This window comes from Henckelia pumila, chromosome 4 (genome assembly GCF_033568475.1).
Source record: "Henckelia pumila isolate YLH828 chromosome 4, ASM3356847v2, whole genome shotgun sequence".
Lineage (NCBI taxonomy): Eukaryota > Viridiplantae > Streptophyta > Magnoliopsida > Lamiales > Gesneriaceae > Henckelia > Henckelia pumila.
This window is the reverse complement of record NC_133123.1, coordinates 156,068,974-156,092,043: the sequence shown is the minus strand read 5'-3', so window position 1 is coordinate 156,092,043 and position 23,070 is coordinate 156,068,974. Positions and strand designations below refer to the sequence as shown.

The 23,070-nt window shown below is 36.7% G+C and overlaps 3 protein-coding genes across 15 annotated transcripts; 2 read left to right on the top strand and 1 right to left on the bottom strand.

Annotated features, from left to right (window-relative positions):
• The first annotated feature begins 1,175 nt into the window (after positions 1–1,175).
• On the top strand, positions 1,176–5,315 carry LOC140862307 (probable LRR receptor-like serine/threonine-protein kinase At1g74360). Its single transcript, XM_073265320.1, has 2 exons — positions 1,176–1,575; positions 1,894–5,315. Exons 1-2 carry the CDS (start codon positions 1,482–1,484, stop codon positions 5,151–5,153), a joined length of 3,354 nt encoding a protein of 1,117 aa, XP_073121421.1. The 5' UTR covers positions 1,176–1,481; the 3' UTR covers positions 5,154–5,315.
• Positions 5,316–5,836: 521 nt separating this feature from the next.
• Positions 5,837–15,337, top strand: LOC140863921 (uncharacterized). 7 transcript variants are annotated; one of them, XR_012144056.1, is made up of 12 exons: positions 5,837–6,332; positions 7,288–7,437; positions 7,956–8,117; positions 8,799–8,951; positions 9,072–9,224; positions 9,788–9,952; positions 10,033–10,221; positions 10,502–10,688; positions 10,792–10,984; positions 11,316–11,578; positions 14,125–14,228; positions 14,672–15,332. XR_012144056.1 is itself a non-coding variant. In XM_073267714.1 (11 exons), exons 1-10 carry the CDS (start codon positions 6,146–6,148, stop codon positions 11,457–11,459), a joined length of 1,683 nt encoding a protein of 560 aa, XP_073123815.1. In that variant the 5' UTR covers positions 5,837–6,145; the 3' UTR covers position 11,460; positions 14,672–15,330. The 7 variants fall into 7 exon arrangements, 2 of the variants coding, with proteins under 2 accessions (XP_073123815.1, XP_073123814.1); XR_012144055.1 differs by having other exon boundaries at positions 11,316–11,460; positions 14,672–15,330; XR_012144053.1 differs by having other exon boundaries at positions 11,316–11,460; positions 14,125–14,240; positions 14,672–15,329.
• A 1,025-nt stretch (positions 15,338–16,362) lies between these two features.
• LOC140863543 (uncharacterized) lies at positions 16,363–22,834 on the bottom strand. Of its 7 annotated transcripts, XM_073267047.1 has the most exons (12): positions 22,587–22,834; positions 21,490–22,263; positions 20,973–21,409; positions 19,026–20,750; positions 18,806–18,920; positions 18,633–18,722; positions 18,239–18,304; positions 18,059–18,154; positions 17,757–17,940; positions 17,318–17,393; positions 16,812–16,923; positions 16,363–16,532 (listed from the first exon to the last, which is right to left on the bottom strand). In XM_073267047.1, the coding sequence occupies exons 1-9, from the start codon at positions 22,656–22,658 to the stop codon at positions 17,818–17,820; spliced, it is 3,498 nt and encodes a 1,165-aa protein (XP_073123148.1). In that variant the 5' UTR covers positions 22,659–22,834; the 3' UTR covers positions 16,363–16,532; positions 16,812–16,923; positions 17,318–17,393; positions 17,757–17,817. The 7 variants fall into 7 exon arrangements, with proteins under 7 accessions (XP_073123148.1, XP_073123144.1, XP_073123146.1 ...); XM_073267043.1 differs by having other exon boundaries at positions 16,363–16,704; positions 16,812–17,393; XM_073267045.1 differs by having other exon boundaries at positions 16,363–16,632; positions 16,812–17,393.
• Between the last annotated feature and the right edge of the window lie 236 nt (positions 22,835–23,070).

Here is a 23,070-nt window from a genome sequence, read left to right as displayed (position 1 = left end):
TATAATTAAAATAAATGAATATTCTTTCAAGCACTATAATAAAATCTTTTTTTTAGTAGTTTATATTTATTTGGTAGAAATAGCAACACGCTTTCCTTTGACCAATCTCCTCCAATGAATACAAATTTGTTCACATCACTGGCCACGAAAAATTTGTTGTTTATTTCTACGAACCTTTTCTTCCTCAGTCAGCCTACTAAAATATGTATTTTGGTCCCAAAGATTTTTTTTTTCTTGGAGTATTCTCATTAACGTTTCTTTTGGGTTGCGATTTACACAAAATTTAAGCATTTTTAATTTATATACATGAAAAAGATGTGTGAATTGTGTTTGCGGTCCATGTGTCATGTGTGTATATATCTAATGAACTTTCCCTTTTTTTATTTTTTTTAATGAATTCTTCCTAGGAAAATCATGGTATGTTTCTAAGTTCGACTTTAATATGAGCCGCATACCGGAAAAATTGAAATTTTCCATGTGAAATCAGATAGAACAAAGGTACGTGTATGTATTCATGATTTGATAACATAGATATTTAACAAATGACTTTTGTTCGTGTGAGTTTTTAGCTCCGTACAATTTCGATTTTAATCCCGTATCTTTCATGTTTTAACAATTTAATTCAATTTTTTATTAAAAATGTTGATATAACACCGTACATGTGAGTGTCACATCAACATCAAGTCAGTGTCATGTCAAAAAAATATTAAAAATTGATAGAAAAAAAAAACCACAAACATATTGTCACATAACTATGAAGACCAAAAATCATAAAAACAAGACAAAAAATACGATTTTTTCCGGAATATATCGAACATTGTACATAGAAAATTCTAACTTGAAACATAATTCAAAATATTTCAATCTAATCTAGACCACCAATCTCCATTTCACGTAAATTGTAATGTAAATTCGTTCCCTTCAAGAGTTGAAAAAAGAGCTGAGTGTACTACTTTTAGTATTTTACCACTGATTATATTCATATAAGCTTGTTTCCCCGTTAAGTTTCTTCGGTCAATGATCAAGAAAATCGAAGAAAGTTTCCGTTCTTGAATATACAAAATCACACGTCAAATTGGGCGGCTTCATTTAAAACTAGAAACCTTTCCTTTTCACAATTTAAACAATTCATCAAAACGAAGGAAAAAAAAAAACAAGAAAACAATAAGCACTGATCCAAATCCAAACTATTCAAATAAAAAAAAAACATAATCTTTGAAATCAAATTTTGTTATTCAAAGAGTGCTTTGAATAGACTAATATATATATTTTTTGGGCGTACGTGCATCTGTTTCAATTTTTGGATTTGTCCTTCTGCAGGCTCTTTGTTATTCAACTTACACTTAAATTTTTTTTTTTTTCGTATGGAACTTTTTTCATGTGTTTCTTTCGTTCTTTGATTTTTGTCCCACATGAAATGAAATCCAACCGACTTGTCTGAAAGAACCCGAAAATCGAATAGCACGGGGAAGGCAGGATTAATGAGGTTTTATGTTCCAATGATCATGCCTGAAGAGGACACTGATCAGTGCTTGTTTCGTGCTGCTTTGCTCTGTTTCTTGATCATCATCACAGGTATATTTAACCGAAGGGACTGGGAATTCGATGGGGGGGCGAAAAAGTTCGGAGTGCAATGAAATTTTCCATCTTTGACAAAATTATAAGTTATGGTGTAGTAAGTTTTCTTGCTCGTTCACATGTTTCCTAAAGTGTTCTTTCTGTTTGGTTTTGGCCAATTTTAAAGGATTCTGCAGAATTTATTGTTTATTTGAGTTGGGTTTTTCGAGGATGATCATGTTGAGTTGACTTGCATTGTATAATACATCTATACATTTACATATGATGTATATATTATTTATCATTTTGTTTATTGGGATATTGTTTCATTTGCAGCAAAGCTTGCCATTGGAGACTCACTACAAACTGATAGGGAAGTACTGCTAGAGCTTAGAGCATATCTTGAGAAAGAAAATCCTGTCCTTGTGAATCAAAGAATATACCCACAGTGGGATCCTCGAGACTTGTCTCCTTGCAACTGGCCTCGAGTTTCTTGCGATGAAACGACCGATCGTGTGACGAAAATCGATCTTTCTGACTGTAATATATCGGGTAATCTCTTCCAAAACTTCTCCGGCTTAACAGAGTTGGCCTATCTCGACTTGTCCATGAACACGATAGATGGGACGATACCGGAAGATTTAGGCCAGTGCTTGAACCTCAGATTCTTGAATTTGTCACACAACATTCTACATGGTGCACTCAACTTCACTGCTCTTGGAAATTTGGAAGTTCTTGATCTGTCCCTTAACAGATTTGAAGTTGATATAGGACTGAGTATACCCAAAAATTGTGGTAATTTGGTGGTTGCAAATATTTCCAATAACAATTTCACTGGTGAGGTAGGTGGCATATTTGAAACATGCAGTAAGTTGAAGTACCTTGATCTGAGTGCAAATTCTTTGCAAGGAGATATATGGTTTGGACTTGATAGGATTGAGGAACTTTCGATATCTCAGAACAAGTTCTCTGGCACGATTCCTGCATCGGTTTTCACTTCGAGTTGCAGCTTGCGTTTGCTGGATTTGTCGGATAATCAGTTATTCGGAGAGTTTCCAGCAGAAATATCTCTTTGCAGAGGCCTAGAGGTTCTGAGTTTGTGGGGTAATAGATTTACAGGGTTTATTCCTAAGGAGATAGGATCACTGCCTAATGTTCAAGAACTTTACTTGGGAAACAACAACTTTTCAAGAGATATTCCAGAAACTTTACTAGACCTCAGAAACTTGAGGTTTCTTGATCTGAGCAGGAACAATTTTGGAGGTGATATACAGACGATTTTTGGAAGGCTCACGCAGGTGAAATTTCTTCTGTTGCATAATAATTCGTACACAGGAGGGATAGATACTTCTGGTGTTCTTGGGCTATCGAATCTTTCTCGGTTGGATTTGAGTTACAACGACCTCTCTGGTCCGTTACCGGTTGAAATATCCCAAATGGCAGGCTTAAAGTTCTTGATTCTTGCCTACAATCAGTTCACAGGAAGCATACCTAGCGAGTACGGAAATCTTTCTGGCCTTCAAGCACTTGATCTTTCTTTCAACATGTTACAAGGTTGGATTCCCCCAAGTTTAGGGAATTTAACCTCACTTCTGTGGCTGATGCTTGCTAACAATTCTCTGACAGGCGAAATCCCACCGGAAATCGGGAACTGCAGCAGCTTGTTGTGGCTGAATCTTGCAAATAACCAGCTTTCAGGACCAATACCACCTCAGTTGACAAGAATTGGCATGAACTCTACGGCTACATTTCTGTTAAACAGGAAAAATAACCAGATTCCTGGTTCTGGGGAATGCTTGGCAATGAGGAGATGGATACCGGCAGATTACCCTCCATTTAGCTTTGTGTACAGACTTTTAACAAGACAGAACTGTAAAATCTTATGGGCCAAGATTCTTAAAGGATATGGTCTGTTTTCAGTTTGTTTACCGGGGTCTAACGTTCGAACTACTCTGATATCCGGCTATGTTCAACTTAGTGGGAATTGGTTATCTGGTGAGGTGCCTCTAGAAATTGGCAACATGTTGAATATCAGTATGTTGCATTTGGGATTCAATCAATTCAATGGTACACTGCCTTCAGTGATTGCAGAGCTGCCACTGGTTGTCCTCAATGTTACACGGAACGATTTTTCCGGCCAAATTCCTTGGCAGATTGGCAATCTCAAATGCTTGCAGAATCTGGATCTGTCATATAACAACTTTTCTGGTGCATTTCCCAATAGCTTGAATAACTTGGATGATTTAAGTAAATTCAATGTTTCCTACAATCCTTATTTATCTGGTGTGATCCCACAGACCGGTCAGTTATCAACACTCGACAAATGGTCGTTCGTTGGCGATCCCCTTTTACACCTTCCATCCTTCATGGACAATGCTACAGCTAATTCATCTGGAATAAAGGGTACATCAGCTAAGAAGCCTAAAGGCCTAGGTGTAGTTCTTTTTGCTTTAATACTAGCATTCTTGGTCTGTGGGCTCATGACTCTCATAGTTTACCTCGTCGTAAAAAGCCCTGTTCATGAATCTGGATATCTGTTAGAGGATTCCAAAGGACAGCAGTTCGAATTGGCATCGAGCTCTGGTACATCTTCACCATGGTTGTCAAACACAATAAAAGTCATTCGCCTAGATAAAACAGCCTTCACTCATTCCGACATCTTAAAGGCCACCGGAAGCTTTTCAGACGACAGAATCATCGGTCGTGGAGGATCTGGAACAGTTTATCGAGGAGTTCTACCAGACGGCAGGAAAGTAGCCATCAAGAAACTTCAAACAGAAGGCAGTGAAGGGGAAAGAGAGTTCAGAACCGAAATGGAAGTCCTCACTGGAAATGCATTTGGTTGGCCTCATCCGAACCTTGTTCCTCTATATGGATGGTGCCTAGATGGATCAGAAAAACTACTTGTTTATGAGTACATGGAAGGGGGAAGCTTAGAGGACCTCATCACCAACCGAGTAAGTCTAAACTGGAGAAGGCGTATAGAGATAGCAATAGACGTAGCACGAGCTTTGGTCTTTCTGCACCATGAATGCTTCCCTAGTATAGTCCACAGAGATGTCAAAGCCAGTAATGTACTCCTCGACAAGAATGGAAAGGCCCGAGTCACGGATTTCGGCCTAGCACGGGTCGTCGACGCTGGAGGAAGCCATGTCAGCACGATGGTGGCAGGAACCGTAGGATACGTCGCTCCAGAATATGGGCAGACATGGAAAGCAACAACAAAGGGTGATGTTTATAGCTACGGCGTGCTAGTGATGGAGCTAGCAACTAGTAGAAGGGCTGTTGATGGCGGTGAAGAATGTCTAGTCGAATGGGCTAAACGGGTTGTCGGGGACGGGAGACACGGGTACAACAGGACGACTACACCGGTGGCGTTATTGGTATCAGGCTTAGCAGAAGGAGCAGAACATATGAGTGAACTGCTTCGGATTGGTATTTGGTGTACTGCTGAGAGCCCCCATTCTAGGCCTAATATGAAGGAAGTTTTAGCAATGCTTTTCAAGATTTCTTGCAGCCAAAAGGGTGCATTTTCACTTCCCTCAGAGACACAGAGGATCCAAGAACATAGTCACCCCATCACTTCAAAATTTTAGCACTCGAACATTTAGTAAACATGCAATAATTTCTAGTATGTACATTACCTTATGATTTTTGTTGTAAGTAAACAAAACTTCCTAATTTGAGTATAGGCCAATTGGTGTATTCTTTTATATGTAGCATGTATTCTACATATAAAAAATTTTCTTTAATAGACAAAAGAATACACCAATTTTTTTTTATATATATAAAATTACCTTTATATGATTATATTTACACTTTGTATTTTCCTTTGTTTTTTATTTCAATTTTAAAGTTATCGTATAACTCTCATTTAAATATAATTAATTCAAATGATGGTATGTCAATTATTTTTACAACTATAATATTACTTCTATTTAAATATAAATCAATTTATTAGGAAAAAAAACTGTATAATAATAATTATAATCCAGGATTTCCATGGTATTAGATGAGATTTAATAGATTTCATTTTACTAATGAAATTCTCATGAATTTGTCGGATTTTGCAAGATTTCATAGGATTTGAGTTTTTTTTTTTTAAAAATAAATTTTCAAAATATATTTACATAACTCACTCATAAATTTTAAGTATTCTTTACAAATTTTACAATAAAAATTTATATTATCAATTCACACTATTATATTTTAAATTTTTAACAAACTTAAAACTATCCAAATACACAAATGAAATTTTGCTCAAAAAAATAAAAATAAAAAATATAATGAAAAACTCATAGCCTGCAAACACTGGTTTATCAGAGAACCTTTTGAAGCCAAAGTTTGCTTTACTCAATTCCACAATAAATGTTTGTTTGGGCCCTTAAACACCAAAATTAATGCCCAACTCCTTAAACCCACTTCCCAAGAAAGCAAATTCAAACGGTTTCTCGCATTTTTCCAGTGAACGATCCGTTGTAGGAATCTTTTTTTCTGGAATATTAACTGGGCATTGCGATTTTCTCCCAAAAATCCCATTACGCCGGTTCGATTTTCAAAATCAGGGCCGCTTGGATCAGTGGAAAGCATGGATAATCGTGGGATGTTCATGAGATGGGACAACGTGAAGGCGCATCCTCGAGGTGGGATTGGGGGGCCTGGGGTGAGGTGGGGTCACACATGTAACGCCATTAGAGAAGGGAAGCTTCTTTATGTGTTCGGTGGCTATGGCAGAGATCAATGCCAGACCAACAGCGTTCATGTATTCGACACTGGTGTGTACTCTCTTCGCTGTTATCTTTTGTTTTTGTTTTTGTTTTTTTCCCTTTTTAGGGCCGTGGCCTTTGTGTTCACAGTTTTGGGTTATATTTTACTGCTTGCGTATTTCTTGAGTTTTCAACGAATTTTTGAGTCATAGTTATTTGCATGGTAAAGTCTATAGAGACTACTCACAAAGCCTAAGGCGAGGGAGGGGCACTCTTTGTGTGTGCGTGGCTGTAAATTGTTGAACTTTTAAGGTGTGGAATTTGTTGTGTGGTGGCTGTTGTCTTTAGTCTTATCATTCTTTAATTCATACCCATTTTACATGCAATTATGATTTAATACTTGAAATTTTTTGACATACTCTCCCGTAGACTGGACCCCAACAAAATAGGATATCAATGAAAATCTCCCCTAAATATATGTACATTCATCAATCAGCATGCATCAGAATTAAGGAACTGTGATCATCAGAACATATTTATTGACCCATACATATATGCTGATCAAAATATAAATTATAATACATGTAAGCTTTCCAAGATTAAGTCACAACTCATATTTTGATACTTCCAAACTCAAGCTAGTCTTTTTCAGCCCCCCTGGACTATTCCATGACTACCACTGTCTCCTGTTCCCACAGATACAGTTCATAATGTGGTGAGCACAAAACCAATAGTATGTGCATAAGTCAATTCATGCAACATAATATCCATAACAAGAGTAATATCTGCATGAAATCTGAATTTAAAGAATACTCACCCGAAACAATTAACCTACGTCAAAGTTTCTCAGCGACATCTACATTGTTGTAGTAACCCAGCAGTCGTAACAACAGGTCAACACCACCATAACATACTAACAACATATTTTTGTATAATATACATGTGCTCATCGGTGTGAGAGTGTAGGTGCATATTGTTTTCCAAAAATGTTCAACTTTTTAATGTTGGTATATTTTATGGGCAGTCAATATGATATGGAGTGAGCTCATGATGAAGGGTATGCCACCTACCCCGAGGGACAGCCATAGCTGTACCACAGTTGGAGATAACCTGTTTGTGTTTGGCGGTACAGATGGGAGAAGACCGCTTAATGATCTGCATATATTGGACACATGTGAGTTTGCTTATATTGCTTGCAGTTTTTTCCATATGATATAATGATGGTTGTACTTGCCACAAGATTTCATTTAATTGCCCTTTTACTCGGTAGAATAATGTTGGATGGGGAAATTATTACTTGACTGAAAGCTGTAATTAGTTTTGTTGTTGCTAGAAGAATAGAGACATGGAATTCTGTCTAAGTTTTATCCGTGGATAATCTCCATTAGATAGCGATACCTAGTAGGTTCTTAAAGTTTGACATACTTTATTAATTTTTCCAGCTGATTTCTGGGGGCAATTTGGTGTTGTGAGGAGGAAAAATGTCACAGCATCCAATGAGCCTTTTTGTTTTGTTGATAGCCACTGTTGAATCTAGGATTTTAGAGATACGTGATGCTTCTTTTATTTTCTTTTTGTTTTTCCTCTCGTGCTTAATTTTATTCTAAGTGGGGAACCTTACAATTATATCCAAAATTTGGCCCGACCATTATGCACTTTAGCTATTTGTTTGCATATATTTGTACATGCTAGCCACAAACTCATGGATTACTCCAAGTGTAAGAGGTGATGGACCAGAAGCAAGAGAAGGTCACAGTGCAGCACTTATTGGCAAAAGACTCTTTATATTTGGTGGATGCGGGAAATCTGAGAACAATCAAATTTATTATGATGATCTTTACATTTTAAATACTGGTATGCACCTTCTTGTTTGTCTCATACAGTCACTTTGATGTAAACAAGTACATACGTTTTTCTATGTCACGGTGTCGCATCATGCTTTTCAGAAAATAAAATGAATGAATGTCACACCATGCTTTCTGCGTACATGCACTGTTTTTTCGCATTGCTGTCACTTTTTTTTTTTTTTTCTTTTTTCTCATCTGAAGCTTCTGTAGATAAGGGGTACTTTGTTATCTAACCTCGGTACCATTTTTTTAATAATCTCCTGTAGTATTTTTTTTTTTAGAGTCCTGTAGTGTATTTCAAATACACTCGGGGAGGTCATTTTAAAAAAAAGGTTGACTAGGTCCATTTTCCCAAATATCCCTGTAGAGAATTAATCGGGAATTTTGGTTCTGCTTGAAATATTATTATTGAATTTTGTTAGTCGATTATAATTTATAAAGTGGCTTTACTTAGATAATTCAATAAAAATAGATTTTGGGCGGCCAACTTAATACAGCCCACCCACTGCTTCTTGTTTGCTTAACCACTGTGCGTGATTCATTGGACGTGCTGTCAGGTTTACGATTTACCCTCACTCTTGAGGTATTAGATCGTGGTTCCCAGTGTCTTAAAAATAACATCAGTGCTTTATCAGGGTTAACCAAGTGAAAATCAACTTACTGAAATTCTTTCTTCTGTAATCTGCAGAGACATTCTCATGGAAAAGTGTAGTACCTTCAGGCACTCCTCCGAGTAAGAGGGATAGCCATACGTGCTCATCCTGGAAAAACAAAATTATTGTGATAGGTGGAGAAGATTCATGCAATTACTATCTGTCCGATGTCCATATACTCGATGCAGGTGCCGCCACTTTTGTTTCAACATCATTATCTATGACCAACTTCAGCACAAAATTTTGTAAATTTTGTGATTTGTTTTATGTGTTGATGTGATTAATTTTTCCATTCTTGCTGCGAATAGATACTCTTGTCTGGTGCAAGTTGAACACCACTGGCCAATTGTTATCCCCTAGAGCTGGTCATACAACAGTTACTTTTGGGAAGAACTTAATTGTCTTTGGAGGATTCTCAGATGAGCAAAATTTGTATAACGATATATATATGCTGGACATTGGTATGTAAGTTTTCTGTTTATTGATATCCTTACTACCCTGTTATTTATAATCACATGATATCTTGGGCCATTAATCAACTTTGATGATTCATAGGACAAAGAGAAGGATGACATTTACTTTGGGCCTTGTGCTTTTGTGGTTTTTACGTGAGTCGTGAGAATATTATGAAAACTCATAGAATGAATGGTCTGTGACAAAAAAGCAAGCCTCATAAATTATAAGATCAAAAGGTTTACCGTACAGTTTGACCTCGAACTTTTTGAGAAACTTGTGGACTTGTATTATTAGCCTCACATCAAATTCCTGTAATTGGCAGGTTGCATTAAAGTTGTTTTGTAATGAGTTTTGCACTATCTCTTCCCCTACGGTTCTTTGTGCGAAGTTTGAAAACTTGACCTGGTGTGTTTGAATTTACTGGGCAGTAGAACATTGTTTGAGCTACGTTGTGTGCATAGCTACTGAATGTGATGATCACCTAAATTTCATACCTTGTTCAATCTTGTTTGTTGTTTATATAAGTGAAGCTGGGGAATTTACTGGTCGTGAACTGTTTTTTTGGTAGAAAATGGCACGTGGGTGAAAATAGTATCCACTGGTGAAGGCCCTACTGGCAGGTTTTCTATGGCCGGTGAAAGTTTGGATCCTCAGATGGGAGGTGTACTTGTTTTTATTGGTGGTTGTGATAAGAATCTTGAGGCACTGGATGACATGTATTTCTTGCACACAGGTTTGATATTTTTTCCTTATTTTAATGGTGGTATGCGACAGGTTGTTTTTTCTTGTTGTTTAATAGAATTTCAATACCAGGGCTTTTTCGAGGAGTTGAACGAGATGAGCGGCGGATAGAGAAGCTATCTCTGAGGAAACAATTGAAGTTGAAATGCCAAGGCCAATCCTCTGTTCCTCATGCATACGAGAAGGCTACCTTTGGAGTTGAACAGTTACATGATACTACCATTTATCAACCCATGCCAATATCAAGTTACATGCCACCAGGTAAGAAACAGCTGTTTTTTGTTTTCGGCTGAAACATGATTTGATGATTACCCTTGACCACGCTGGGTGGGAAAATAAGTATGTAGCTGATAACTGATTAATGTGAAACATACACTTTTGCGAGATGTTTCATAATCCAACAGCGTGGCCTGACATATCAAGTTGCTGTTCTGATCAGATTCCAGATATTTTTGGTTTAAAAAGCTTTAAAAATGGAATTATTTAAATTATTATGCGCTTATAATGATCTAAAATGATGCATTGATTGATTTTGTTGCAGGTCGGCAGAATTTTTATTTGAATGAATACCAGACTCCTTTAGGGAAGAGAACCTTCCAAGCTAAAGTCACAAAAAGCATTCTGGATGGATATACTATTGAAACTATCATCGATGGAAGGCCTCTTCGTGGAGTGCTATTCTCCAACAAACCAACCTCCTTTACTGCAGGATCTGATCATTGCAAGAGGTGAAGATGTGCAATTGTTTCGATTATAATCTGTTAATTTACATTAAACCTGTGTTAGACCAATAATTTGATCTGGCTTATAATTATATCCATTTTATTACAGGAAGGAAAAAGCAACACAAAATGATGATTCAAGTCTGAATGGTCACAATTTGTCTGGAGAAAGTGAGAAATCCAAGGAGCATTTTGCACATGATGTTAGTCAAGCCGATGATGTTCAGAAAGAAAAAGGAGCGGACGTTGCTGCTTCAGAAATGATAAATCTAACACCTGTTGATTTATCAATACACCCAGAGGTCGTTTCTTGTTACCCTGAAATGATGAATAAACTTTTTGATTATGAATTAATTTGATTCCTGCATAAAGGCCCTGTTTGAGTGGAAAATTGTTTTCCAAATTGTTGCATTCGATCATTCAATTAAATTACTTGTCAAATCACATTTTAAAGCACAACCATGACACGGTTCTAATTTTTGTAGCAATCATAGCTCAATATCTAATACATTTAATCTGATTTTGTCATGGTGTTGGTGATAAGTTTTTGCTTCTATTTTCGTTTGTTCAGAATCGTCAGATAGAAATTTGTGGTGAGTAAGGTTTTGATCATTCTCTCTTGTCTCATCACAGGTTTCTGGAGCCTCGGCACCGTTTGTGGTCCATGATACTGCCGTGAGAAATGATCCCCTTAAGGATGCATTCTCCCCTAATTTGGAAACTTTTACCGAGAATCTATCAGCTGTTTCTTTGGATCAGGACCCTCCCATTAACTGAGGTACTCTGTAAAAAAAATTTCTGGGTGATTGCAAGTCAGTTTATGGTAACTGGGATGCCTTACGTCCAATGTAACTGATAATGCTGGCTAGACGCTAGCCTTTGTGGATGGCTCTCGGGTGTGGACATTTAATTGCTACTGTAGACCAGCATGCATTGACTTCATCTATGTAGTTCATTAACTCTAGAATCTCCAGTGCCCAGTTGCAAACTTTAGTTTTATATTGTTAAATTGATTGGACGATGCCATGTGTGAAGTTTAATAATTTCACTCTTGTAATGTTTGGTTTTATTTAATAAGAGTGGCATGGGGAATTGTGCATGATTCCATGGACAATTCCTGAAATGGTCTCGGGAACAATTTTTTTCCATGAATCCTGATTTGTTTCTTTTTGTTACATTTGAGGCAGCCAAACTACATTTTTTGTCTGCAATATTGTTGGTTTTGGTGATCACATAAAAGTTATTAAATTTTAAAAAATATCCTAGACCATGTCATATTCTGGGTTTTAGCTGACATATTAGCATTAGACACAGCAGCACAACACCAGCATGGGCATATAGGTACCTCTGGGACCCTTCACTCAATTTCGGACTATTTCAAAATTTAGCCTAAACCCACAACTTGTGCTAATGGATGGGAGTGGGGAGAGTGATGAAGTTCCAGAGGAAATGTGTCATATTTACATTGTTGCTAAGGTTTGTGCTTTAGAGTGATGAATGAATTCATGTTGTCTCCAAAAATTTTCATACATATTTTTTCAGTTTCTTACAAGGGCATATGCACATTTATATCCTCGAGCGAATTGAAAAATGACGTGGAAAGATTCAATTCAGCAGCTATATTTGGAATGTTTATATTTATATTTGGTAAATTGTATGTTTTCTATTTGTTTTGTGTTTTCCTCAATCATGGAAGTATTTGATAGAAGCTTGTAGTTTCTGCCCACATTTATTACTCAGTGCTTTGTCAGGGTTTCTCAGATATAATATCTCGAATGCATAATAAATAACACCGTACATCTTTTCCCAAACTTTTCCTGGATATCATCGTTGATAAATCCAATAAAATAATTCAAACATAGGAATTTTGCACCATCATTTCAATGCCATATAAACTAGTGTTCAGCTCATGTCTGTGCATTATGAAATGTTTAATGGAATTATTTATCACGGCAAGCCATAAAACACCCAAGCAAACGTAGAGACGATGGTAATCGGTGAGAATCTCCTGGATATTATTGAAGGTAGTGCAAATTTACAATATAGATTTGTAAAATTCACTATTTGGAAATAAAAAGGAGTAATATTGTGAGTGGACATAAGAATACCATAACCCTATGTGGGTCCTTAATAAATTGCATAGATAGATCATGGAACACCTGACCACTATCACCTGTATCGTGCATAATTTCAGACTAGTCAACAATTACCAGAGTGTAGTTTTCTCCCCTTCCCCATCTTTTGAAGCTTGTCAGTCATATGGGATTTTGAGGATTACTTTTACTTTACTGTTGTGAGAAGGCGGTGGTCGTTGACGTATTTGCTTGTCTCTTATCGAGTTTCAAGGTGGTGTTGGGGGCTGGGGTTATTCTTGTTTGGGGTTGTTTCTATTAATGGATTGGATCATGGTGTTTCTACTGATTTAGGCTTCGATGTCGAAACTACCGTGGATAGAATAAGAATTATTTTCAGTTCAACATGGAGGATTTACGACTTACCGTTGTGTTATGTCTGCTGTGAGATGATGAATGATAGACTGATGTTACTAATATGTGAACATTTATTTCAATTGTTGCCTTGCATAGAGTTGATACTTATGTGATCATTTTTATCATGTTATTTACAAAATCTCATAAACGATTCAATTACCTTCTTTGTAATAGAGAAGTTTTTGCGTGTTTAAGACTTCTAACCGGCCTTGGATATTATCTTATTTCCCTTTTATCGTTATGCTTCTTACCATTGATTGGCTGCAAAAACGAGGAATAATTTGGATTGCCAGTCTAAGCATTTCAAATCACTATTTCACCACTTGATGAATATGTAGCAAAGATTTTATAATGCAAATAGGATCTTGGTTTGGTACTAGGGATTCACTTTTGCAATGAGCCTTTTTTGTGAAGTGATATGTTTTTGAAAGATGACTCTCGTTGTTTAGATGAGGTTTGTCCCTTGGGAAAAGATATTGATTAAGCATATATCAAAGTGTTTTTACTAAATACGTTGTTGGGGCCACTGAGGTAAAGATGAAGAGGATGAACATAATGCATGCTTTGCTCAGGATGCAACAATAAAATAATATTCTTCATGGAAAATGTTTCTAGGCGCAGAGTAATCAACAAGCACTCAATTGTTTCAGCTTCAAAAAAAAGCATTCGAAGTATACTTGGGTGATAAATGAGGTTTTTATTTCAGAGATAAAGCCGATGATTTAGAAATGTATAGAGTGATGAGTATGGCAGACTCGTGTTTGTGTAGGTGGGACTCTGACCGACTGTCCACTCACGGATGAAATGGAAGTAACCAAAAAAGTGATAGGAGTTCATACTTGTGTAACTATAATGAGCTTCACGAGTCGTTTCCATGAAAACTCTGTAGTTCTGTTATTGCATATTCTGTGATAATTGATTATTGGCTCTCAATTTGCTAAACCATATTTCAGGAGGAGATGAATGGCAGATCCGAAGAAATGACATCAGTCAACTGTCAACCTATATTTTTCTAGCCATGAATCAATTGTGAGATCAGAAAGATGTCCAGGAAACTGTTTGACTAAGTGTAATATTTTTTGCTACTTGTGAAGAGTCCTTGTTATTTGTTAGCCTTTCTTGCACAGTGCCAGCAAAATATACGGAGAAAATTTCTTATTATGACTGATCTCTGGGTATAGAATGCCTTCTATTTTTTTTTCCAGTTCTATATATGTTAAAATATTACTGTTTGAATGTCTTATTATGGCTGATCCCTGGGGTATGAAACGCCTTTTATTCTTTTTTCAGTTCTGTGTATGTTAAATATTACTGTGTTATTTGCACCAATATTTTATTCTCAAACTTGAATACATGATAAACGACTACAAGAAAGCTAGGAATGATCTTCTTTTGTCTCTGGTACTATCTTAGTAGAAGTTTTTCATTGACAGTTGAGTTCCCAGTTGCATTTTGAATTTATTGGCTCTTATAAGTTGCTATATCTCTTTTGTTTTGCAGTGATGTGGGCAGAGGCGGAAGTTTTGGTCAACCATCACTACGTGGAAATTCTATTTGGCTAGCAGGATGGTGAAGTTGATAAAATCCAATTCTAGATGACATCTTAGGACACAGAAGTTTTATAGTTTCTGACTAGGAATTCGCAACTAGGAATAGCCCAACACATTTTGTTCTTTCTACTTAGATGGTCATTGCATGTATACTATATGCTTCCGTTCACAGGTTTTGGTACATTTGAAGTTCATATTCTACCACTGATAAAACTGAGCTAGGCATGTTCCCATCCTCTGTACTCTTTACCTGCTTCCATGTGCCCTTGATGATCCCTTGTTCCCGGTCAATTTTTCCCCATGCTTTGCGACTATTTTCGACAGGTGAAGGAAAAATCTTTCAGCAACTGGTTATTATATGCTTTGTTCACAGGAACTCTAGTGTTATGAAGAACCTCAAACTTGCTGTGCGTGGTTGGTTCTGTATCTTTGGATCCAAAGAGTTGCTGAGAAATAGATGATATTGGGGTATATGAGAGAAAATAGATGTAAATAATTTTGACTCAAAATTCTTAGTGGGATTAGACTTGCTATAATATATCCATCAAATACAGTTTATAAGCATTTTAACTTTTGTGATCTGTCGTACGTTTGAAGGCATTCAAACATTAATGAAGATGCCACATTCTTGCCATGTGTATTTTGTACATGCGACAAACTCATAGATTTATATGACTAGAAAAATTCACATGCGTTGTATACAAGCGATTTCATTTAAAAAAGATAGTAGTTAACATGTAACGAGCAATTTCATTTTAATCGAATTAACGAAAATGATCATCATAATAATAATCAATGTCGATCACTTGTAAGAACAAGCAAACTTTAGCTAGCCCTCAAAGGGGTGTCTAAGTTGATGGAGCCAGAGATCAGGAGTTCGATTTTCCCTTTCAACATTTTCTTCGACTAGCTTGTTACACAGAGTTTGTCCAGTGTGGTTTACCTTACTAGCCTAATTTGCAGGTTATTATGTTGGTTCGGGGTTTACTCAGAGCGTACCGAAAAATAACGGCTGCGAGTTTTCACGTCAAAAAAAAAAAAAAAAAAAAGCAAACCCCAGCTAGCTAGCTAGCCACCGTCCTCGTTCATTTCATGGGTTTGAATGTGAAAACATTAAGGTGGGCGGGATCACTACTTGATATTCTCAAAGAAAGTACATTAAAATTCTTTCTAAATACAAAGAAAAGAGTATTGTACCTGAGACAGATCAATCCATTTCCTATTTGTAATAAAAAATAATAATATTTGCTATAGATCGGATCATATATTTGTCTCACAAAACTAAGACAATCTCACATTATTTTTTATGATCATAAAATACCATAATCGAGTTGCATTACTATATATTTGTATTAAAAGATGTAGCTAACTTTGATTATGGTATTAAATATTAATGTGATTTATATACACTTTATTTTCTAAAATACTCACAAATCACAATACATGGCATTTTGAAATTTTAGTAGTTAGAAATACTTTTCTTTTGCACTTAATTAAAAAGATAATGTCCGTGCCTATATCAACAATATACAATATACAATTATGACTGATGACGTTCGAGCTGAAACCCCTAGATACAAAGCATTGTAGTATCATAATACTCGAGGCTCCATCTATTTTAAGTTAACATCACAAATAGGCTCCATTAAAAAATATATAATATGTATATAGAACATAAAAACTAAAATAACAGTGTGTACTATATTTACAGGAATCCAGATCACAAATTTTCTTCAGAAAAGCAAAACAAAACAAAACTTTCAATCCACAAATTTACAGAAAATTTCAAATACCCGATCGCATCCCAAATCCTAGATCAAAGATGGATATTCAAGTTAAAGGCTTGTGTTACAGAAATGTAACATTTTATTATCTTTGTCATTTAAGGAAGATGAGATCTTGTCTTTACTACTGCACAATAATATAAAGTACATTAAAGAGAAGTAAGGTAATAAAGCACCAGCCCCAAATCTTGACCATATGCTGAAAATTACAGAAGTTTTCTCAAATAAAAAGAGAACCAAAAATGATGATAAATCCTCCAAAACAATTTCGATGTGAATGACAGAAGAAAGTTTAATAGGGCTCACCTAGACTCGAAAACGAAGGTCTACCACGTCGGATTGACAAGCAGGTGATAAATGAGTCACTTCAACTTATGCCCCCTTCCAAGAATTCCTCGGAATATTTTTTCTTGTCCAACTGTTTTGGACCAGAAAGTAAAATTTGGTAGATATATTTAATCTCATGAATGATATCGCTAAAAAAACGGTGAATCCCCGCCCGTCTTATGGTTGAAGATTAAAGTCGTTCATGGGGAAAGTAAATAACTTTTTTTGACATGAGCACACAATTATCTGTTGTACTCAAAATCAGAAATTGAAAACTAAAATAAATCATTCACGTAGAGGTTTAGAATAAAGACAAGTCACAAGTGTCCGAGTCTCAATTGTAAGTGGGTGATGTCATATCGTATAATTTCTTTAAAAAGACGCTGATTCTCTATTTCAAGATCATCACCCTTCCAAGGCTAACATGTCCCAAGGCAATTTCCCATAGTAATATGGTACAGGTGATTAATAAATTTGACTCAAACCTGAGCAAGCGGGTTGCAAGACTCAGCCTGGTCTATAATTTTCACCACTGCTATGTGCTTGATTTGTGAACTCTTTCTGCAAGAAAGTTTCAGGAGATATATTAGCTTCTTGTTACAAGGAAAAGATATATATTTCTGCGTTTGAGTTTAACGGAGATGTGAATATATATATGTAACTAACAGCTATAGGCAAAAGGGATGGCACATACATGTTATTCATAACTAGCAAATATTGGCTGCAAAATAGTGTCTAACAACAAGCTCAAAAGCAAAATAAACATATATACGGAAGATAAAAAAACATAAAATAAAATAAATATATATAAGTAGAAAGAAAATACTTGTTGAGGAAATTCCGAACATGTCCTGTGGAAGCACATTCACTGTTCCTAATGAGCAAATATGCAAAAAATTGAGCCATTCAAAGATAATTACTCACAAATAAAAATAATATCCACCGAGACAAGATTGTAAGCAAAAGCATTCTTTAGAATCAATTTTTATACAGCTGCAACAGGCTCTTCAACTGCTTTATTCCGCTTTGGTCGTCCACACCTTCTTACATCTTTACCTTTCAGTAATTCCAGAGCTTTCTCTAAAGTTATATCACTAGGCCTCATATTCTGTGAAGCAAGGTGAGAGCATAATTAAGTCGATATCCAGTTTTTTAGACCATTTGAATCAAGCACAATGTTCATTCAAATGGACACAATGTTAAAGAAAATCAAAACAGAAGTGTACCTTGGGCACAGAAGCAATTGTGCGCCTGTGTCTAATGGTGAATCCTACCCTGGCAAGCTTTAAAATTACCGGTTGGTCATCATCTGGGTGGTTCCCCTGAGAATAAGACCACGTTCAAGATCAGTCAAAAAAAGATATAACATAACGTAAGAAAAAGGAAAAACTGCATGGAAAACATACCAAAGTCAGTGGATACTGCAACAAGTCGAGGGCATCTTCCAAGGTGATGGACGCCACATTCTTTATCTAGAAGAGAAAGTGTATTGTATGAAGGCAAACAGATATACAGGTTGAAATTTGGCCCAATAAAAATAATGTATGCACATCAGATACAGGCATTCAAACATTCACAAATGGTAGCAAATAGTTCAGTCATAAACAGTAGCAAATATTTCAAGTTAAATATTTATTTAGGATAAAGCACGAGTGTTCGATGTTCTGCATTTAAGAGATTTCAATATGGCAATGTGATATGAGGTAGTATGCATTTTCAGACATTAAAGCTGTCTGCATGCATGCAGGGGAGGACAGAGTATAAGTTTCTTGAACTTGAAGTACCAAAACGCAAACATACTTGAGACACCGAGGCTCGCTTGGGTAAATGTCCCTTTCTATCTTCACCAAGCTGCACGTAGTTGCCATATGGACCACTCTTTAAGAAAACCTGAAAGTTGAATTTTAATTATTTAATTACAGAAACAACGGTTATTATAAAACAGTCACACGTGTAGATTTTAAAAAAAAAACCTTCTCATTGGTTCCTGGATTAAGACCAAGCAACTTTGGCTCCTGCAAATTCTTTTGTTTGTTTTCAGGATCGATTTCTTCGTCGTCTTCACCATAGAGTGTTTTAGCAATGTACCTGCGACAGAATTTCGTGTCAAGACTACATGAGAAAAATTTAAGGTCTTCAGAGGAACAAGGAACGAAGCTCCATTCACGCTAGTATGCTACATGTTAAACTCACTTGCATTTTGGGTGCTGATCGCAGCCAATAAAATATCCCGCTCCAAACCTGCTAACTTTAAAAACCAAAGTTCCCTCTACACAACCAGGGCATGTTCTATTTCCATCACGAAAAGAAGCAAATAAGAAATGACCAAATGTTTTCTCCAACATCTTTTCTACATTATGGATATGAACCTTTCCAGCATTCTCACAATACTCGCTAAATCTTGTCCAGTAATCTCTCAAAAGGCCTTTCCATTCTGTCATTCCAGCGGAAACATTGTCAAGTTCAGTCTCCATATCAGCAGTAAAACTATAATCTGTGACCTCAGAAAAATAGTGAGAGAGAAATGCTGACACCATGCGACCACGAAACTCAGGATACAATGTCCTACTTTTCATTGTAATATAATGTCTATCTTTTAGCACCTTAATGGTAATTGCATATGTAGAAGGTCTCCCAATACCAAGTTCTTCCAGTTTCTTCACTAATGACCCCTCAGAATAGCGGGGTGGAGGCTGTGTATAGTGCTGACCAAGTTCAATTTCGGACACGCACAACTGTTGGCCACACTTCAAACCACTCAAATTCTGAAACACTTCAGTACGATAGTTCTCTCGATCATCATCACTTTTTACACTGATAATTTCCGTGTCTTCATAAACAGCTTGGTAACCAAGGAAATCGACTTTTGAGCACGTAGATCGAAACATTATTGACTGGTCACCGTTCCCAAAATCAAGTTGTATCTGCTCAATGATGGCAGGTTCCATTTGACATGCCATTGCACGAGACCATATAAGAGTATATAACTTTAGGGAATCTTCATCAAGCAACCCAAGCATTGATGGTAATCTTCGGATGTCCGTGGGTCTAATAGCTTCATGGGCCTCCTGAGCGTTTTTCACCTTTTTAAAATACTTGCGGGTACTCTTTGAAGCAAAACTCCTCCCATACTTTTCGATAATCAAGGAATGGATATCCCTTGCTGCTTCATCAGACAAGTGCAATCCATCTGTTCTCATGTAAGTTATTAGTCCTGTAGCCTTGCCATCCATCAACTGCACTCCCTCATACAGTTTCTGTGCAAGTTTCATTGTATATGAAGCTGCAAAGTTCAATTTGTTAGCAGCGTCTTGCTGAAGTGTTGATGTTATATATGGAGCAGGCGGATTTCTTCGAATCTTGCTGGTTTTTGATCCAACAACTTCAAACTGAGACAGACTAATCTTGTCTTTTATTTCCTTTGCCTCTGCGTGAGAGCTAACTGAGAGCTGATCCAACCTTTTGGAGTCGAAATACGTCAGATGTGATGAAAAAGAAACATTGTTGGATGAATTTAGATCTGTCCTATTGAACTCAACGTCAACTGTCCAATACTCTTGGGCAATGAACTCATCAACTTCCTTTTCCCGGTCACATATGAGAGCCAAAGCAGCAGACTGGACTCGTCCAGCAGACTGACAACCAGGTAATTTCCTCCACAACAACGGAGAAACACTGAATCCAATCAAATAATCGAGAGCCCGACGTGCCAGATAAGCATTAACCAAGTTTGCATCAATCTCTCGTGGAGCCTGTAGAGCACTTTTAATGGATGATTCAGTTATCTCATTAAAAACAACTCGTGCGACAGTGATATCATCACGTAGTGCATCCTGTTGATGCAACATCTCGATAATATGCCAAGCAATGGCTTCTCCTTCACGATCAGGGTCTGAGGCAAGAATAAGAATATCCGCTCTGTAACAGAGAAGGAAATGGTGCAATATACAAGTCAATTAACATCAACCTAAATAAAAGAATCAAATATAAAACCAATCCACGCATACTATTTGAAGAACTAAAGCTAGACTTATAACTTCAAAACAATAGGATTCAGTTTTAATGTTTTATATACTGATATCCAGTAAAACGTGAGTTATAGCAAGAAAAAAACAGATGATTGAACAGAAAAAATCATACCCACTCAATGCAACCTTAATACTCTTAAGATGAGACCAAGCAGCAGATGGAACCTCCCAAACCATACTGAAGTCATCATCAGGTCGCACGGATCCTGATCTAGCAGCCAAATCCCTGACATGGCCATAACTGGGCACAACCTCAAACATTTCACCAAGGTATCCTTGAATGACTTTCGCTTTCGTGGCAGACTCAACCACAAGGACAGATTTTGTAACGGCTGGATATAATTGACGCCATGCTTTTTGCCCTGGAGACTTGCTTTTGTTTGTTAGACATGATTTATGTCCGATCGATACCTTTTCTTTGGGTGAAGTGTGAGCTTCTGTAACAGATTTACCCCTTCTTTTGGAGTTCCTGGTCGCCTTAATAGGAACACTTTCCACACAAATTCCATTATTATCCGCTTTTGTGACAGTATTTGTAACTGAGTCAGCCTGAAAATATGCTCAGGTAGTCAAATCACTAACAATGAATTAGCATGAATCCAATTTGCTTAGAAGAAAATATTTCTAACCTCGACATATTCAGGAGATGGTTTACTTTCCTTGTTCCCAGTCATCTTAGCTTTATTAACTTTCTTGGAGGGCATTGGCAGGTCAGTTGTATCAGTGGTAGTAGTACCAATGGAAGATTGATCTTGCTTATTCTCGCTTCTAGACTGCCGCTTCGCTTTCACTTTAGTCTTATGGGTTTGTGTACTTTTACTGATTAACGAGTTCATGTCATCCTGAACAATTGGGGCTTTTGAAGAAGCCAAATCAACATCTTCTATCTTCAGTTCCGATGCCTTGCCTACAGAAGTGGCACTTGCCATTTTCTCCTTTGATGTTGCATTTCCTTTGTGACCAGCAAAAGTCTTGTGCCTCATCCCGTGCCTACTGAATATTTTAACTAATTGATGCTGCCCACTGCCCCCATCTTCTGTAGCTACGATACGATTTCTTGTACCTGCTCTTGGGACCTGACAAAATGCTCTTTTACTGATACTACAATAACAAGTAGGGCACAGCGAACGTAATGTTGCATTTTCCACGTTCATATGCATCCCAGTGTCAGAAAGTCCATACTTAAATTGAGGTTTGAGGTTGAAGGGAGAAAAGGAGCGAGAAATATAGTTGCCACTTCTAAACAGCTGAAGATTGCTATCAGACTTGATTCTAAGAACTTTTGTCTGGACACCAGTCAGTGCATGAGGCAACCGGAATATAGCAGGGCATTTTTCAAATTTCTCAGCATTTGCAAATGAAGACCGTACACAGATGCCGGACTGATGTTGTAACGCTCGGTTCTGCAAATAAAAAATAACCTTTAACACAAAGAAAGGAACATGCTACAAAATTTCCTGAACCCAACCATGAACTAGATTTGATACTAAACCAATAATATAGTTGATCATTGCAAGTGATGGCTGATATTAAAACACGCATAATAAATGACGAAACTGGATTCGAATTACTAAATACAAGCCATGACTACAATAATCCTTAAAAATAAATCTTTTCTCCACTGGAAAGACTAAGGTAGCAACTGGAGCACTGATCCCATTTACCATAGCCATTCAAATATAAGTTAAATTCGACAAAGGGATGAAAAATGACGATTAATTAGTACCATGATAAAGGGGCGGTGGAAGCTAGAAGCAGAAGTGGAGGAAGCTGTCAGGAAATATTGAAGAAATGCCATCCAAACCCAGCAACATCAGTAGCTAGTAAAATTCAACCATGCGTATATCAAAGAATCGGATCGAATTGAAGTGTTCTTTCTGAAAAAAAATAATAATAATATATAATAATTAGAAATGGTGGAAAAGGTTTTGGCTGAAGCTGAGGAATGGGGGTTTAGGGTTTTGTAGTGCTGGAATGACCTCTCTTTTATCCTTGTCAAACGGCGTCGTATACACATTCTACTTGTATTTTTTTTCCTATACAATTTCCTTCACAATTTTTTTTTTAATTTAAAATTTAAGCATTTGGTTCAACTGAATCGAATAAACCGAAATTTTTATAAATCGGGCCAAATGATTTTTTTTTATATAAAAAATTGAACTGAACTGATATCGATTATTTCGATTGGTAATCAAGTAAACCGAATTTGC